This window comes from Ictidomys tridecemlineatus, chromosome 3 (assembly GCF_052094955.1).
Source record: "Ictidomys tridecemlineatus isolate mIctTri1 chromosome 3, mIctTri1.hap1, whole genome shotgun sequence".
NCBI classification, from domain to species: Eukaryota; Metazoa; Chordata; class Mammalia; order Rodentia; family Sciuridae; genus Ictidomys; species Ictidomys tridecemlineatus.
Window position 1 is genome coordinate 549,826 of NC_135479.1, and position 18,682 is coordinate 568,507.

General features: G+C 45.7%; 1 protein-coding gene across 1 annotated transcript in view; it reads right to left on the reverse strand.

The window, feature by feature from the left end:
* Foxk2 (forkhead box K2) overlaps window positions 1-18,682 on the reverse strand; it is a 56,252-nt gene that overhangs the window by 18,536 nt on the left and 19,034 nt on the right. The window contains exons 2-3 of the mRNA XM_021721229.3: window positions 3,194-3,388; window positions 463-610 (exon numbers count right to left, since the gene is read on the reverse strand). Coding sequence (XP_021576904.3) covers window positions 463-610; window positions 3,194-3,388 — 343 coding nt within the window. The remainder of the gene's footprint in view (window positions 1-462; window positions 611-3,193; window positions 3,389-18,682) is intronic.

Sequence of the window (18,682 nt, forward strand, 5' to 3'; positions counted from 1 at the left end):
ACCTACTCTATATCAAAAGCAAGTCCCCATTGATAAATATTTCACATGCCTCTGACTGGGCCACCAGATCTTAGTCACTGTTCCCCTAGGGCACTCATCGTGGTTTCAAGTTTCTGTTTTATACCAACTTCTGTCTCTTTCCTTTAGACAAATCTTTGAAGGATAAAAACACGCAGGGTCAGAGTGTGGTCATCAACTGCGTTGTCTACATAGGGACAGATGCACCCTCCCAGGCTGTCTGTGAGCCTGCCTCAGCTAAAATGCCACCCGCCTCTTAAAGCACTGCACTATGAGCTGTGAGCACCAGGACCTCAGATGCCAAGGACAGAGCCTCAGCCAACACTGAGAATTGCTCACAGAATCAGCCTGCATCACTGCACCATGAGCCACGCTCAGGACAGTGGTACACAATACCCCCCCCCCCCCCCGGCCCAGCTGCAAGATGGACTACAAGACACTTACCTTTGGACTGTCTCCACCTGAGGCTTCCTTTTCATTTTCTGGCTGTGAGTTGTCAGCCATTAAGTTGAGGTCAGATGGTATCACACGGCCCATTTTGTACCCTGAAGACCCGGCTCCCCGGGGACTAGATGGGCAGGAGTTTGCAGCACTGTGGAAGAGAAAAGGTTCCTTTAGCCTACGAAAGAGTACATATGTTATGCTTCAATAAGTGGCTCTAAGCTGGGCAGAGTGGTGCACGCCTACAATCCCAGTGGCTTGGGAGGCTGACACTAAGCAACTCATTGAGACCCTGTCTGTAAATAAAATACAAAATAGGTCTGGGGATGTGGCTCAGTGGTTGAGTGCCCTTGATTTGAATCCCCAGGACCCAATAAATAAATAAATAAATAGCTGGCTCTGAGGTCAGGGAAATAAAAACACAAAAACTTTTGAGAACTGAGAGAAACATCTGTATCAGAATCAATAATTCTTTGTGCAACTCAGATCACTCAAGAAGCAACATGGATATTCTGTGTTGTCATCCTGTGAAGCTCTAAGACAAATTCTCTGGGGGCAGTGGCCCAATCTTCACCAGTGAAGAAACTGAGGCTCTTCCAGAACTTACCAAGAACCCAAATGACACATGGTGGGTCTAGGGACACAGAGTACATGGTGAATTGAAGTAGGGTACAACAGGTAACACTGGAAGGGCAGGGCCACAGCCCAGCTAGTTCAGAATATGGGCTGACCAGCAAAAGCACATGGCACTTTCCCCACAAGGTGGGTGGTGGGACCCAAGCCTGGGCTCCATGCTGACCACAGGCTGTGTGCACTGGGAGAGTCGAGAAGCAGCAGTGCCTTTGGGCCATGCTCATTCTGCAGTTACCACTTACATTATGTGAAAAGAATGAGCTGCTGAGATGGCATGATGCCAAGATGGCTCTCCCCAAAACCCTTCGGTTACAGAGGTGTTTGGGGAAAAAGACAAACATTGCAACCATTTAGATTTCTGGGAAAAAATTAACCAAGAAACCTAATACTCACTTTGAGAAACACTGGAAAAGAAGATCCAGGAGGCAGAAACAAGGGAGAAGGAACAGGGAGGGTCTTGTTGCCACACTTTGGTGGCACTTCAAAGTTCTGTGGGTGCCCAGCACATGTGCCTACCCATTAAACATTCTTTACTGAATGTCAGGACTACCCTGTCAGGAAGTCTGGCAAGGGAGCAGGAAGAGGAAGGCTGTTCCCCTGGTATGTACACTACAGTCTGAAGACCAGGCCCCTCTAGGAGTGCAGGTGCAGGAGCTGAAGAGCCACCATGGGCTTAGCTGAGGAAGCACAAATGTGCAGGATGTGCCGGGACAAAGAAGGGACACAACGATGATGGGAGGGACTGAGGGAGCCGAGTCAGGACTGACTTCAAATCCAAGGCTGGCATCCAGCTCGCCATAACCTGCGGCCTGTGGCCTTCAGAACCACCGTTCCCACCACACTGCTCACTGAGTGCTCAGCAGCAGGCTCGCTGGCTTCAGTCTACCTGCCACACAGTTCCAATTAGTTCATTTGGTCATGAACAGGTCCCACAAGGTGGAAAGAGAAGGCAGTGCCTTCAGGCCACAGTGCTGCCCCTGGACAGTGGCCTGGGCATAAGGGTGTGGCCGCAGCTGTGACTTGCACATCTGCTGCTGAGTGGTACTGAGCGTCTTCCAGTGCACTCACTGGCATCAGTGTGTCTTCTTGAGAAATCCTTTGGTCAACTTTTCAACAGGGTTCTTTATATTATTATGGATATTAACCTCTTATCAGATATAATTTGCATGTATTTCTCCCATTCTGTAGATCGCCTTTTCTGTTCCCTTCTTTCCTTCCCCTCCTGGGGACTGAACCTAGAAGTACTTTTAATTTTATTTTGAGACAGGGTCTCTCTAAGCTGCTGAAGCTGGCCTTGAACTTTGATCTTCCTGCCTCAGCCTCTTGAGCTGTCTGGCTTCCACTCCACTTGAGAACCAGCAGAATGTAGCAGGCTGGCCCAGTCTCACCCACACGATGCGCTACAACCTAACATGCTCCAAGAGCAGCACAAAGATAGTCCTCAGTCTCCTCTGCACGCTCTGCATGAAGCTAACAGCAGTGCACTAGTCACAGGTTCTGCCTGTGAAAGCCAGCATGGCCGTGCTTAGAGCGCTCTGCAGCTGAGGGGGCCCAGTCTCTCAGAACTTCACAATGAACACCTGGTTACCTCAACATGGCCAAATCAAAGTATAAGCTTTCAGAATATATGAAACAGTAACAAACTAGGAAACTAAACATTCAGATTAAACTCTGACTTTACACCAATACCACAAATCATAAATTTAGACTCCATTAAAAAGAATCCATAAGGGCTAGGGCTGGGGCTTAGCGTTAGTGCACTTGCCTAGCATGTATGAGGCACTGGGTTCAATTCTCAGCACCACATAAATAAAAAAATAAAGATACTGCATCCATCTACAACTAAAAATTAAAAAAAAAAATTAATTAAAAAAAGTTCTATCAACAACTAAAAAATTAAAAAAAAAAAAAAAAGAATCCATAAGTAAAAATAAGGGACATGTGGGAATTGCATATTTATAATGCAGAAAGTGAAAGCACTGTCCTAAAACTCAACTATTTTAAAAACCCTCAGAATATCCTTCTCTGCTTAAGTCACCTGCAGGGAAGGGAGATGTCATGCTGGGACCCACAAGCACCCACCCACCAGTCCCTGCCCTACCTGATGGTGCCCGTGGGGGAAGGGAGGGGGCTGATGAGGTGGGCCATGGTGTCTGGAATGTTGATGGTCAGGGGCGAGATATGTGGCTGCACAGGCTTCACCGGGGACTCGGGAGCCTCCTGCTTCTCCCTTTTTTCGCTGGACAGGGCTGTGAACGTTATCTTGATGTTTGTGCTCGGAAACCTGAATGTGCACCTGGAAAAGAAAGGTCAATGGTCAGTGTCTGTCTGCTACCCACCCGAGTCCATGAGCATCCCCAAAACACTGCATAAAAGTACAAGGATACACACACCTCCCCACTTTGAAGCTCACCATGTTTACGCATCTCTTAAGCAAGTGAGGTATTTTTTGAGATACCAGTGGTATCAGCCAAATGGGACAATTAAAAGTATAGACCCCCCCCCCCAAAAAAAAGTGTAGGCCTGAAAAACTTAGTATGCACTGCTCTTTAAAAATAAGTGTGCAGCCAGATGTGGTAGTGCATGCTTGTAATCCCAGCTGCTTGAGAGGCTGAGGCAAGAGGATTGAGAGTTCAAAGCCAGCCTCAGCAATTTACTGAGGCATTAAGCAACTCAGCGAGACCCTGTCTCTAAATAGAATATAAAAAAGCGCTGGAGATGTGGCTTGGTGGTTGAGTGCCCCTGGGTTCAATCCCTAATACCAAAAACAAAAACAAAACACAAAAAAAAAGTGTGCAGGGCTGGGTTACAGCTCAGGGGTAGAGGACTTGCCTAGCACATTTGAGGGACTGGATTCAATCCTCAGGGCCACATAAAAATAAATAAATAAATAAAGGTATTGGGTCCATCTACAACTAAAAATATTTTTAAAGAGTATGCAAGGGCTGGGGATGTGGCTCAAGTGGTAGCGCACTCACCTGTCATGCATGCGGTGCTGGGTTCAATCATCAGCACCACATACAAATAAAGATATTATGTCCCCCCAAAACTAAAAAATTAATATTAAAAAATTCTCTCTTTAAAAAAAAGAGTATGCAAATATGTTTTAGATCTTATAGCAGATTTAAAATAAAAACTTGGATCTGAGGAAACAACTCAATGGTAGAACATTTACCTAGCATGAATAAGGTCCTGGGTTCTATCCAAGCACTATAAGTAACAATAACAAAACAGCAAAGAATAAATAAATGAATGAATGAATAAATGAACAAATAAATTAATTAACCAGTGGATATAACAAAAAAACTAAAAGAAGCATACAAGTACATATAAGTATATCTGGGTCACTAAGTCATCAATAATTGTGTGATGATTTTATTTAAGAAAGAAAAACCAGCCAAGCATGGTATGGTACATGCCTATAATCCCAGTGGCTCACAAGGCTTAGGCAGGAGGATCACAAGTTCAAGGCTAGCCTCAGCAATGTAGCAAGACCTTAAGCAACTTAATGAGACCCTGTCTCAAATAAAAATACACATACAAAAAAAAAAAAAAAAGGGCTGGGGATGTGGCTCAGTGGTTACACATTCTAGGGTTCAACCCCTAATTTACAGACACCCCCCATGCCCCAGCCCAGCCAAAGAAAGACAAACCAACCAGCTGTGGTAGCCACACCTGTAATCCCAGATGCTCAGAAGGCTGAGGGAAGGGAATGCAAGTTCAGGGCCAGCCTGGGAAACTTAGCAAGACCCTACCACAGAACAAAAATGTATAAAGGGCTGAGAGCGGTAAAGTGCTTGCCTAGCATTTGCCATGCCCTAGGTGCCATCCTCTGGTACCACCAAAAAGAAAGAAAAAAAAATCCTATTATTTTTTTACTGAATAAACAAGAACTAGAGATCTTGAATCGCAGGACAGGCTTGCAACTGAGCCCTCTGCTCCACTCCAATTCAGTTTCCTACCTGTGACAAGTGGTGCAAGCCAGATCCTTCCCAAGAATAAGATTAAAAACAGTCATACAGACTCTCACAGCCCTTGAGTCTCAGCTCTGAGCCAGTTACACAGCACCCTACTGTACGTCTACAAATGTGGAGCTTGGCTCAGCTTCTCTGAGTATCCACCCCAGTGTGGAGCCCAGCTTTGCCTATCACTAGTCCTACTGGGTGACTGACCAGAAAGGTCCAGCACCAGAGGTCACAGGTCCCTTCTACTCCCAATGACATCTTCAAGGTGACATCTCTGGATTAAGAAGGACAGTACTCACTTTTCTCCCACCAGGATTCAAAGGTGCCCTCCAGGCTCATGGTGAGGTATAACTTCCATGGAGCTCTACTAAAAGGTGATCAGGACATGAGCTCTGCCCTTCAGACGACTTAATGCTGTCACCACGGGAAGGAGGGGTCTGGCCAGATTTCTGTCTTGTCTCCAATGTACTCCAGAGTCCCTACTGCTACGTCATGACAACAGAAAGGCGCTCACCCGATGCCAGCATGCACTACTGTACTCTCCCCCTGCAGAATCAGCCAAATCCATTTCTGTTCCTTAAAAATTACACAATTTTGTATTCTGCTGTGGTAACATAAGAGACTGGGTGACCCTCCCTCCTCTCAACTGATCGCCAAGGGGTCTTTTCCCTTTCTTTCCCTTGGGAGGTGCACCAGGACAGAGCAGAACCTGACAAAGTAGCAACCCCTTCTTGGGGTCCAGGACACCACACTGTCAGATTCCTGCCTTCTAAGGGCTTCTCACTTCTTACTGGACCTTCCTTTTTCATAGACCCCCAAAGACTAATGCCCAGGCTTACACTGGATTCCACATTCTCTGTGTTCACTTCTAGGGAGCTCATCCAAGGCCTCAGATCTTGAGCTCCATCCACACACAACCAAATGTCTCCGAGCCCCCTTTCCAGCCTCCACATCTCCTCCACCGTCCCAAAGCCTCCACCTACACCAACACTGGGACTGAAACAGGGCTCCCTCAGCCATGAATATCACCCTCAGGCCACAGAGCAGAAGCCAGCACGACCCACCAACTAATGCTGTTGGCTCCCACTATAAAACACACCCACCATCTAGGGTGCAATTACACGCAGCTGCTCTGCCAAAGCCCCTGTTAAAACAGAAGAACATGCTCCCTCCTGCCTTCCAGAAGATGCTCCCAAATCACAGTTCAACAAGGACTCCTGTCCAGATGATATAAAAAGCTCTCTGAAGTTGACAAAAGAAAACAAAACCCCAGCTACAACAGAAGCAAAAGACTTCACCAGACACATAAGCTAAGATAACATAAAAGTGGAAATGAACAGAAAAGGATGTTCAACATCACCAGCCACTGGAGCCAATGCAAACCACGATCCCAGAGCAGCCAGGTTTGGTGGCCACACCTGTGATCTCCGAGACTAGGGAGGCTGAGCCAGTGGGATCACAAATTCAAAGACAACCCAGGAAACTTGGTGAGACCCTATCTTAAAATTTAAAAAAAAACAAAAAAACAAAAAGGGCAGCTAGGAACAGTGACATATACCTATAATCCCAGTGGCTCAGGAGGCTGAGACAGGAAGATCACAAGTTCAAAGCCAGCCTCAGCAAAAGTGAGGCACTAAGCAACTCAGTGAGACCCTGTCTTTAAATAAAGTACAAAATAAGGCTGGGGAAGTGGCTCAGTAAGTGAGTGCCCCTGAGTTCAATCCTCAATCCCCACCCCCCAAAAAAAGCACAGTAGTAGAGCAATCCTGGGTTCAATCCTCAATACCACATACAATAATAATATCAACAACAATGATAAGGTAATAAACTCAAGACACCACCATACACCTGTGAGAACAGGTAAAGCTAAGAAGTCTGACAGCACGCTCATGGATGAAGATGTAGAGAAATACCTCTCCTATGTTGCTGGAGGCACATAAAATGGTACAGCCACTCTGAAAGTGAGTTTAAACATACAGGTATAATAAAACCAGGCAACTGTGCTCCTGGGCATCTATCCTGTACAGATAACATGTTCACCCAGAAACCTACAAACACACACGCATGGCATGTTTGTTTGTAATAACCAAAACATGAAAACCACCCAAATGTCCTTCAATAGGAGAGGAGCTCAGTGCAATTCACGTGGATCTTGAGGGCATTTACTCAGTGGAAATAGCCAATTTCCATGTCTCACATGACATACTCAATACGATAAAATCACAGACACAAGCACAAAAGCACAGGCAGCAGAGGGTAGGGCATGTGACTCAGAGGGGCAGCACGAGGAAGGCCACTGTGTGGCAGAGCCTACTGTACTGGGATCGGAGAAACAGCTCATATACCTGCATGTGGGACATGTGACAGGATGACAGACAGAATGGGAGACATATCAAAAAAGAACTCATGCAGCCAGGCTCACATCTTAATCCTAGTGGCTCGGGAGGCTGAGGTAGGAGGATCCCAACTTAAGAAGGCCCTGTGCAGGGCTGGGGTTGTGATTCAGCAGTAGAGTACGCGCCTAGCATGAGTGAGGCACTGGTTTCAATTCTCAGCACCACATAAAATACAATAAAGATTTTGGGGGCTGGGGATTTAGATCAGTTGGTAGAGTGCTTGCCTCGCAAGGCATAAGGTCCTGGGTTCAATCCCCAGCACTACCAAAAAAAAGAAAGAAAGCCCTAAGCAACTCAGTGAGACCATGTCTCTAAAGAAAATACAAAGGCCCTGATTCCTTCCTTAGTACCATGGGTGTGGGACAAACAAAAAAAAAGCGGGGGTGGGGCAGCCTGTGTTCACCTAAACTCACCAGCTGCCACACCTCCACCCAGATCACCTGCAAGGAGATTCTCAGGAGGTGAGTTCACCCCCAGTGATGCTGCATAAGGCCAGGCAGGGATGCTGCTGACACCCACAGTGCAGCCATGGGACAGGTCCCACCAGAGAGAGTGATCTGTCTAACATCCCAGGGCCTGGGCATCCCCAACCAGCGCCTGCCCTGTGCTCAGGCCTTGAGGTCTCTGTGCACCCAGTAATAAGTGTCTCAACCAGTAATGTAAGTACACATGGTAAGGATTCACAGACACAGAGGGCCCAGAGAGAAACCAGCCTCTTCTACCAACCTCGGCAGTACTCCCCCCAAGTCCCCAGGGGATACTACTACTCTGGGTCAGCCCTTGTGACTCACCTCTACTCCCCTTGCTCCTCAACTCCTTGACAGCCCAGCACATTCCCTGGCCCTGTCAGCCCTGTTTCTATGGGTGGATAGATAAGTGGGCTGTCCCCCAACAGGATGTAAGCTCCATTAGGGCAAAGTCCTGGCCTAGAAAACTCAATGCCACATATAAAGCAGGCCCTCAGTAGCCATTCATTCAATCAATGAAAACGTGCCCAATATTTTGTATTAAAACAGTAATTAGAATACGCAAATCAGGGAGCTGGGGTTGTGGCTCAGCTGTAGAGCACTTGCCTAGCACATGCAAGGCCCTGGGTTCGATCCTCAGCACCACATATAAATCAATAAATAAAATAAAGGTATTGTATCCAAGTACAACTAAGAAACAAATTAAAAAAAGAATATGCAAATGATATGACCAAAACATCAGGAAAACCACAACTGAGTACCTTAATACTGATTCTTCTTCTCTGTGGTGTTGAAGACTGAACCCAGGGCCGTGAACATGCCAGCCACACTCTGTCCACTGAGTCACATGCCCAGTCTTTTTATTTGATTTTGAAACAGGGTCTCACTAAATTGTCCAGGTTGACGTGAACTGGTGATGCTCCTGCCTTAGCATCCCAAGCTGCTGGGATTACAGGCATGTGCCAGTGTGCCCGGCTGTCACAGCCTCTTAATCCCCAGCAGAAGATTCGAACCATCAGCCCCAGGCCTAAAAAAGTGGGAGAGCAAGATCTCACTCATCACTGAATGTTTAACAAAACAAACTGGACGGCTGTGAGAACAGCAGAACAGAAGGCAGTCTGGGTTTGGTCATCTTTGTCATAGCCATGCTTGATCAGTAAGAGAGAGGGTATCACTAATTTGCTGAGCCTGGCTTCAGCCTCCAGAGTCACTAGGATTATAGAGGAGTGCCACCACACTCAGCTAAAGTTAATAATTTTTAAACGGGGATGTAGTTCAGTGGTAAAGTGCTTCCTAGCATGCCCTAGTCCCCTGTGTATGTATGTCTCTCTCTCTACACACACACACACACACACACGTCAGTTCTTTTCTCCAGATGGGCAAATGCTATCTACTGTATTGTTTATTCCTTGTCCATCCTGAAATTTTGCAGAGAGCCACCCTTGACCAGCAGAACACACACTCCTGACCTGTCCACACCGGACAGAGGCCTCTGCAGTGTGCACAGTGACAAGAGAGAAAGGCCAAGCTGCCAGCTCTGTGTGGACAGCCATGGGTCCTCAGGTGGCCTATGTGGTCTACTGCTGCTCACTTTAGCTTTTCCCAACAGGATCTCACCTTCCATGCTACTCAGTACAACGTCCACAGACCATGGGAGGACCTTCTTGATTGCACTGATGCCCAGTGTTTCCAATTAACAACAGGAGGACTGGGCTGGGGATGTGGCTCAAGTGGTAGCGCACTCGCCTGGCATGCGTGTGGCCAGGGTTCGATCCTCAGTACCACATACAAACAAAGATGTTGTGTACGCCAAAAACTGAAGAATAAATATTGAAATTCTCTCTTTCCCCTCTCTCTCTCTCTAAAAAAAAAAAAAAAGAACAGGAGGACTGACACCGAGGAGTAGCTATCTCCAAAGCACAGGATCCAGGGACACACTATGGGATTTCAAATGAGGACTGGTGTGGTCAGGCCACCTACCCACAGAATGTTTGCTCTCCTCTGTGCTGGCCATCACTAGACACTGATGCCCAGCCCTATCCCAAGTGACAGCAGTATCTCTGTGTCATAATCTACGAGTGACCTTCTGGGCTGAGGATGTGGCTCAAGAGGTAACATGCTCGCCTGGCATGCGTGGGGCGCTAGGTTCAATCCTCAGCACCACATAAAATAAAAAAAATAAAGATGTTGTGTCCACCAAAAACTAAAAAATAAATATTAAAAAGTTCTCTCTCTCTCTCTCAAAAAAAAAAAAAGAGTAACCTTCTACATTTATAAGCCATGAAATACATTTAAAAGCTATCCATAATCCTTGTAGTTATCTATTTCTTGATCTGGTTTCTGATTGCATGAGTAACCACTCCTGTCTATAAAAATTCACAGGGCTTGAGTGCAGCTCAGTGGTAGAACACTTGCCTAGCATGTGCAAGGCCCTAGGTTCCATCCCCAGCACTACAAAGACAAAACAAAACACCTGTCACTAGCTATATTGTTGTAGGAACAGACAAGGCAAGGCACCGAAGAGAGCAGGAAACAGTTTTATTTGGCTGCAGCCAGGTTCAGGGGGCACAGCTTTTACCACAATCAATCAGTCCCCTGAACCCTGAGTTCGGGTAGTTTCAGAATTTTATACACAGCATCTAAGGGGAGGGGCTCAGAAGTTTACAGTCTACAGAAGTTCACAAAAAAGCAGCTTTTTCTTTCACCATTCCGGGCAAGTTAGCCCTGCAAGGACAACACCTGAGAAGGGGAGAGCCTCTTCTCTCCTCTTTCCTCCCCCTGCCAGCTGTTACCATGGAGCCCAATTGGTAACTTCTCTTATCTTAGAAATGTGGACATCTCTGTGAAGCCCAGCTTAAGGCCAGAGGCCTTACTAGTGAAAAACTAGTAAGAGGGTGTCCAGCACCCGGAGTGCTGATTTCTTCCCGACCAGTGGCCAAGTGAAACAGGGCAACACAAAAATAGAAAGTTTCTCTACACTGAACTCTTTTGTAGAGACTCTTTTGCTGACAGTCTTAAAATCAACCATGGTGAAGATTTCTGGAAAAGCCCAGTTAAGACTTTTCTGTGGAGAAAGGGGATGCCACTACTAACACTCTCACACACACTCTCTCTCTCTCTTATATATATATATATGAATGACAGGCACGCTTTTCTGTACAGAGTATACTTTGGCAAGTCTCCATGCAGATGCAAAATCAACAAGGTATGATAATGTGACAGGCACACCTGGGCTAATGGTGCCATTTCCTGTACTTGTATGTCAACAATGACCTATTTATTTGGATTGTGATTATGTAGGTACTCATGTAATCCCCCCCCCCCCCCCCCCCCCGTTACTGGGAATTGAACCCAGGAGCAAATAATCGCTGAGCCACATCCCCAGGGTCTTTTTGTATTTTATTAGAGACAAGGCCTCACTGAGTTGCTGAGGCTGACTTTGAGATCGAAATCCTCCCATCTCAGCCTCCTGAGCTGCTGGGATTACAGATGTGCACCAACATACTCAGCTTATTTTTCCATATCAATATATTCAAACAAAATACACTAAAATTGTTTTTGAGTTCTCTCAGTTACCTATGAAATCTCTGAGCCCCTTTTAAATAAAAAATTGTAAAATAATTATGGATTAGCATTATAGTTTAGATCTGCACTCTCCCAAAGATTTAAAAGCTTGGTCCCCAATGCAGCCAAGGCCAGAGGTGTGGCTTTGGGGAAGTGACTGGATCATGAGGCTCTGACATCATTACATCATTAGTGGATTCTGGTGTATTAATATTCTGAAAGGTCTACTGGGAGGTAGTGAAAACTCCATGCAACTGGGGTATGGTTGGAAGAAATACACAACAGAAAGCAGCCCTTGGGAACTGTACCTTGTCCCTGGTCTCTCTTTCTACTTTCCAGCCGCCATGAGCTGAGCAGCTTTCCTCCATCATGATATCTGGCCTTGCCTCAGTTCCAAAGTAGAACATGGACTAAACCCTCTGCATCAGTAAGCCAAAATAAATTCTTCCTCCTAAGTTGTTCTTGTCAGGTATTTCAGTCATAGTGACAAAAAACTAACACAACTGCTTGCCTCATAAATCTAAAAAGACCCACAGAATACAACAGAACAAGGGAACAGAAATACCTGGCAGAGTAACAACCACAGGAACAGATCCTTGTGGGCCCTCCTGCTCCTGGACACTGGCACTGGGGACAGCGCAGCCCAGGTTTCTGGCCTGAATTTTCCAAAGCCTGATGTGTCTCCCCAAGTATGGTAGCTTTCGCCACTGTTGCACTCAGGGTCAGTGTTGGGGCTGCAGTGCCTGGAGGACGTTAGGTGGACAGAGATCATGGCACGTGGCCTGTCTCAGTTCTTGTCAATTTCTAACATGCCATGTTCTTCAAATATACATTATTGATTGATTCCCCAAGGTTTGTAACAGAGTTCAGTATAGAATATGAATCTGTTTACAAGCTTGAGAAATATGATAAAAATAATGGGAGAAAAGGGACAGGTCAAGAGATGCACAATTTGGCCAGGTGCATGCCTGTAATCACAGAGACACAGGAGGATCTTGGGTTCAAGGCCAGACTGAATGAGACTCTGTCTTGAAATAAAACAAAAAGGGGGAAATAAAACAAAAAGTGGGAAAGCACCCCTAGTTCAATCTGCAGTATCAAACCAGACCAAACGAAAAATAAAAAAAAGAAAGAAAGAAAGAAAGCACGCACGCACGCACAAAGTGAAAAGAAAGCCCAGTAGCAGTGAGCAGGATGGCACATCCCTAGGTAAGAACTGACCCAGAGTAGCACCCCAGCAGAGAGTGGACTGTTGAGCACCTGGAGGAGCTGTATATCTCAAACCATGTAGACACTGGCAGCGCTACACCAGGCAGAGCAGACCCACCTGGCAGTCCCACATAAGCCATGTCTCCTGTACAGGTACAGACCTGAAGGGATACACTGAACATCAGCAGCTGTGACATATTAAAACAGAGCGACCTTCTCCCAGCCTGCCTATTCTCCTCCTATTCTGGTCCAAGGTGTCTTCATGTTGAAATGGAAATTATTATAAAGGAGACAAGCATCCTAGAGTCGTAAGTTACAAACTCTAAGGCTTCCAACACCTGATCTTTTAACTAACATCATAGGATCCCACAGAAATAAGTCATATTTAAACAGATCTCTAACTGGAAAAGTTAAATCTACAGTCTTTTTTTTGGGGGGGGGGCCAAGTATGACTAGAAATTGAACTCGGGGCATTCGACCACCGAGTCACATCCCAGCCCTATTTTGTATTTTATTTAGAGACAGGGTCTCACTGAATTGCTTAGGGCCTCACTAAATTGCTGAGGCTGGCTTTGAGCTCAAGATCCTCCTGTCTCAGCCTCCTGAGCCACTGGGATTACAGGTGTGCACCAACACGCTCAGCAAATCTATAGTCTCTTTATGTAAAGCAAGTTCAGCTCACTTGTCAAACTGTTCCCTACAAATGGCTTTCAAAACAGCACTTCAAAGGGGTTCCCTGCAACAACCCACGTGTCCCTCATGCTCACGGTGCAGAGACAGACATCCTTCTGGGAGACACTTCCCCCATCCTGGAATTTCCTGACATGGCCCCGGCAGCTTCTGCATTTCTTACAGCACATTATAAGGTTAGAGGAAAAGGGATCTCACTTCTTCATATCCACAACCATGAACTGGCACCTCATAAAGGCAGAGCTAGAATCAGATCCTCTAGAATACCCCAAAACCCTGCAAACCTATGTCTGTGGTTCTGAGGAGCAGTGCTGCCACTGGTACAGGACCCACCCTGGTGCCACGCCACATCAGAGTGCAGCTGACCCCAGGAAGAAGTTGGCTGCTGTGTCTTCTGCATGCAGAGAAGAAAAGGCTGAAGGCCCAGGCAGAGCCACTCTGAAGAGCAGCACAGGAAAGCTGCCTTCAGCCTTGGCTCTTGCCTGCCGGTGGCACAGCCACTGCTCCCTTAGTCCCAACATTCTTTCCTGCTGTGACAGACAGCAGATGCTGACCAGAAAACTCCCAGTCAGCAAGCTCCTCTCTGTTGACACAAGACATGCCCAAACACAAACCAGAACGTTATGAGGATAGGTCTGGAGCCACTCAGTTTGAGGGCACGGCAGAAAGCCTCACAACTCCTTGCACTCTGTCATTCTGCACAAGGAAGCAGCAGCCTAGCAGGCATGGTGTCTTGCAGACGCAGTCAGGGTCAAAGCAGAGGAGCAGCAGAAGGCCTGCAGATACCACCTCTGCCAAGAGCCCAGTGTCATCACCAGCCACAGCACAAAGTGACCCCAGGTCCTCACAGGTGTGCTTACAGGACACAACTGACCTGGGTGTGAGCAGAGGAGACAGCAAACATTTGTAGGGCATCCTACAAAATAACTGACTTGCCACTCCAAAAACATCAGTATCAGGAAGATAAAGGTGGAGGGACAGTAACAAAAGTAGACTAAAGAGAAGGGAGCAGTCATGAGACATGGGGTCAGGATGAAAGGCATTTTAGAAAGATCAGCAAGGAGTGGAAGTCAGCGCCAACCATGCTGCACATGGGCTGTGGTTTCTGAGAATGATTCTGAGAAAATACCTGTGGAAATATTTGGGTTGAAAAGGCATCAGGGGCACAACTTCCCCACAGGTGTTGCACAGGGGAGGAAGGAGTGGACAAGAGTGGTAAAACAGGGGCTGGGGATGTGGCTCAAGCGGTAGCGCGCTCGCCTAGCATGCGTGCGGCCCGGGTTCGATCCTCAGCACCACATACAAACGAAGATGTTATGTCTGCCGAAAACTAAGAAATAAATATTCAAAAATTCTCTCTCTCTTTCTCTCTCTTAAAAAAAAAAAGAGTGGTAAAACACAAATACTTGGGGACTCTGGGAAAGTAGGAATTTTTCAAAGGAAAAAAATGTCAAGCTTTCATAACGTCTGAGGCGAAAGCTCACATATCTAGGTCCAAACCACACTGGGTGCTGGACTTGGCCCAGCATACAACCATCAGTGCTTCACAGCCAGAGAAGACCTGCCTGCAATATAGCCCTTCGATCACCCTTAGGCGCTGTGCAGCCTGTGATGTTCAATCACATCAATCAGTCAAACTCCACAGCTGACACCTGGCTGCAATTCTGGTCCTGGGAGTCAGCCTCCACTGAGGCAGGGGTGTAGGCCCACAGGCAGCACCATGACACATTCACGCCAAGTGTCTTTTCCTGGTTCCTGAGTCTGCACAGAAGAGGTCTTAAACCAACACACCAGAGTTAGGAGTGGCTCAGAGGTATGCCTAGCATGCATGAGGCCCTGGGATGCATCCCCAGTACCAAAAAAAAAAAGTAGAGAAACTAAGTACTAGGAACAGACCTGTATCTCTCACACTGTTGGTGTGTGAAAGCCCATCAGCTTTTATTTGTGTGTTCACATGTGCACACGCACATGTAGCACTGAGGATTCAATCCAGGCGTGCTTTTTTTTTTTTTTTTTTTTTTAGTTTTAGGTGGACACGATCTTTATTTTATTTTTATATTGTGCTGAGGATCGAATACAGTGTCTCACGCATGCGAGAGCGTGCTATCACTTGAGCCACATCCCCAGCCCCAGGGGTGCTCTCTTGCCAACTTGCCCAGGCAGGCCTGGAGCTCCTCATCCTCCTGCCTCAGGCTCCTAAGTTCCTGGGATGACAGCTATATGTCACTGTGCCCAGCTTTGTCAGTTTCTTTGTAAAGCAAATGGATACTGGCCACTGAACCTGCTGCTTTACTCCAGGATTATCTTCTAGGAGTCACGAGCAACCATTCACAAAAGCTCACATAAACAAGTTCATTGTAACATGATTCAGAATGGCCAGCAAGAGATGAATGAACCTACAAATAGTGGCTTATCCACACAAGAGAATTCTGTGCAAATGCCCCTCAATAACCACAAAGAGAAAACAGCCCATAAGTAACACAGATGAACCTCAAAATCAACATGTCAGACCAAGAACAATGGCACAGGCCTGAGGTCCTAGGGGCTGGGGAGACTTGGGCAGAGGACCTCAAATTTAAGTGGCAAAAAAGGTGACTTAAAAAAAAAACACTTTGAGAGCTCCCACACACAAAATAGGTTTGGCCAATTCTCAAACCATAACAATGTTTGACTGCCATGTACATTCATATAACCCAAACCCCAGAAGGAACCTACCTCGTCATCATAAAGGTTATATATGAAAAACCCAAAGTCAACTTCATAGTAAATGGGGAAAAATTGAAAGCATTTTCTTCAAAATCTTGAACAAGACAAGGACGTCAGGGGCGCCTGGGGTTGTGGCTCAGTGGTAGAGTGCTCGCCTAGCATGTGCAAGACTCTGGGTTCAATCCTCAGTACCACATACAAATAAATAAATAAAATAAAGGTATTGTGTCCAGCTACAACTAAAAAAAATATTTAAAAAAAAAGAAGAACACTCATCACCTATTTAATATAGTACTAGAAAGTCTAGCAGATCAATTAGGCAAGAGAAGGAAATAAATAAAACTGGGAGAGGAAGAAGTCAAATTATCACTGTTTACAGATATGATCTTACACTTAGAAGATCATAAAAGCTCCACCAAAAGACTGCTAGAGCTAACAAATAAATGCAGCAAAACAGCAGGTAACAAAATCAATATACAAAAATCAATAGCTTTCCTATATACCAATAATTAATCTGCTGAAAAAGAAGATCTTAGAAGATGTTGAGTCCTCCCATGTTAATGGATAGGCAGAATAGTGTCAAAATGGTCATGCTACTAAAATCAGTATAGAGATTCAATTAAATCCAGCAATATACCAATGACATTCTTCACAGAAGGAAAAAAAATCCTAAAATTCATTTGGAAGAATAAAAGACCTAGAATAGCCAAAGCAATTCTAAGCCAAAAAAGTAAATCTGGTGGCATCACAATAGCTGGCTTCAAGTTGTACTACAGAACTATAGTATCAGGAGTTGCATGGTACTGGTGAGGCCAGGGTTTGGAGTCTGAAACTCTGCTTCTGCTGGTGGGTGATCCGAATAAGACGCAGGCCTCTGCAGTTAAGAAAGCCTGTTAGCAGGTAACCACAGCAGGAAATGCCTGTCAGCATCAGCTCCCAGGGTCAGAGTTGGCAAAGACATGGAGTGGCACTTCGCAGCTCTGTTAAGGGCAAACTGTGCCCTCCATTGTTGCAGCAGACCCCAGCAGCTCACCACCAGTTTCTTTCTGGGTTCTTTTCCTGTAAGTTTGAAGAATGAAACACACAGATAATAATGGAAGGCAAAGTAAAAGGAGAAGGATTTATTCAAGTGAGAAGAGACAGGACTCTCTTAGGATGAGAGGGGACCTGATAGCAGGTAGCTAGCTGATTGGTGTGCTAGTCTAGGGGTTTTTGTAGCACTTGGGTCAACACTATAGGTTGAAATTTATGCTAATTCGAGTTTGTAAAAGTACTGATGCTACTGGTTCAAATTTATGCTAACCTCCTTTCATGTCTACCTTACCTCCCTTTTACTGAAGCTCATGGGGACTTGTGTGAACTCTTGGGGAATTGGGAGGTTGAGATTAGCATATCATTGATACTCAGGGGCTCAGAAATGCTGCGCCATGTGGAGTAAGGCACCCACACAAAACCCAGGCTGGGCTGCGATGGTACTACCAGTTGGTGTGCTATGGTTTGCCATACTTCAGGCCTGCCATGTACACCAGCAAGACAGGCTCTGCATGGCCTGTGCCCACTACTTAACATTCAAAACTGCCTGCATGGCCACTCCAGGATAAAAGCTTGGCTTCACTGGAATAAAAGCAAACACATAGACCAATGGTACAGAATAGAAGGCACAGAGACAAACCCACAAAGCTACCTTTGTCTGATCCTTGACAATGTTGCCAAATACATGCATTGGAAAAAAGAAAGCCTTTTAGCAAAGGGTGCTGGGACAACTGGTTATCCATATGTAGAAGAATGAGACTAGACTTTTCTTACCTCTCACCCTACACAAAAGCCAACTCAAAATGGATCAAAGACCTCAAAATTAGACCAGAAATTATGTAAGTCCTAGAAGAAAACAGAGTGTCAGGCTGGGGATATGGCTCAAGCGGTAGTGCGCTCACTTGGCATGCGTGCGGCCCGGGTTCGATCCTCAGCACCACATACCAATAAAGATGTTGTGTCCGCCGAAGACTAACTAAGTAACTAACTAAGTAAATAAATAAATAAATATTAAAAAAAAAAAAAAACAAAAAAAAACAGAGTGTCAACACTCTAGCATATAGGCACAGGACTCTCTAAAGCTCAGGAAATAATGCCAAGAGTGAGTTAATAGATGGGATGACATCAAATTAAAAATCTTCTGCACAATAAAGGAAATTATTAGGAATATGAAAATAGAACCTACAGAATGGGAAAAAAAGATCTTTGCTTACTGCTCTTCTGACAGAAGATTAACACCCAAAAACTTAATACCAAGCCAGGCACAGTGGCACACACCTATAATCCTCCCAGCAGCTTGGGAGGCTGAGACAGGAGGATCCCCAGTTCAAAGCCAGCTTCAGCAATGGTGAGGCACTGAGCAGCTCAGTGAGACTCTGTCGCTAAATAAAATACAAAATAGGACTGGGGATGTGGCTCAGTGGTTGAGTGCCTCTGAGTTCAATCCCTAGTACCCCTCCCCCCAAAAAAACCAAAAAACAACAAATAACCCAATTAATAAATGGGTAAATGAACTAAAGAGACACATCTCAAAAGAAGAAACATAAATGGACAACAAATA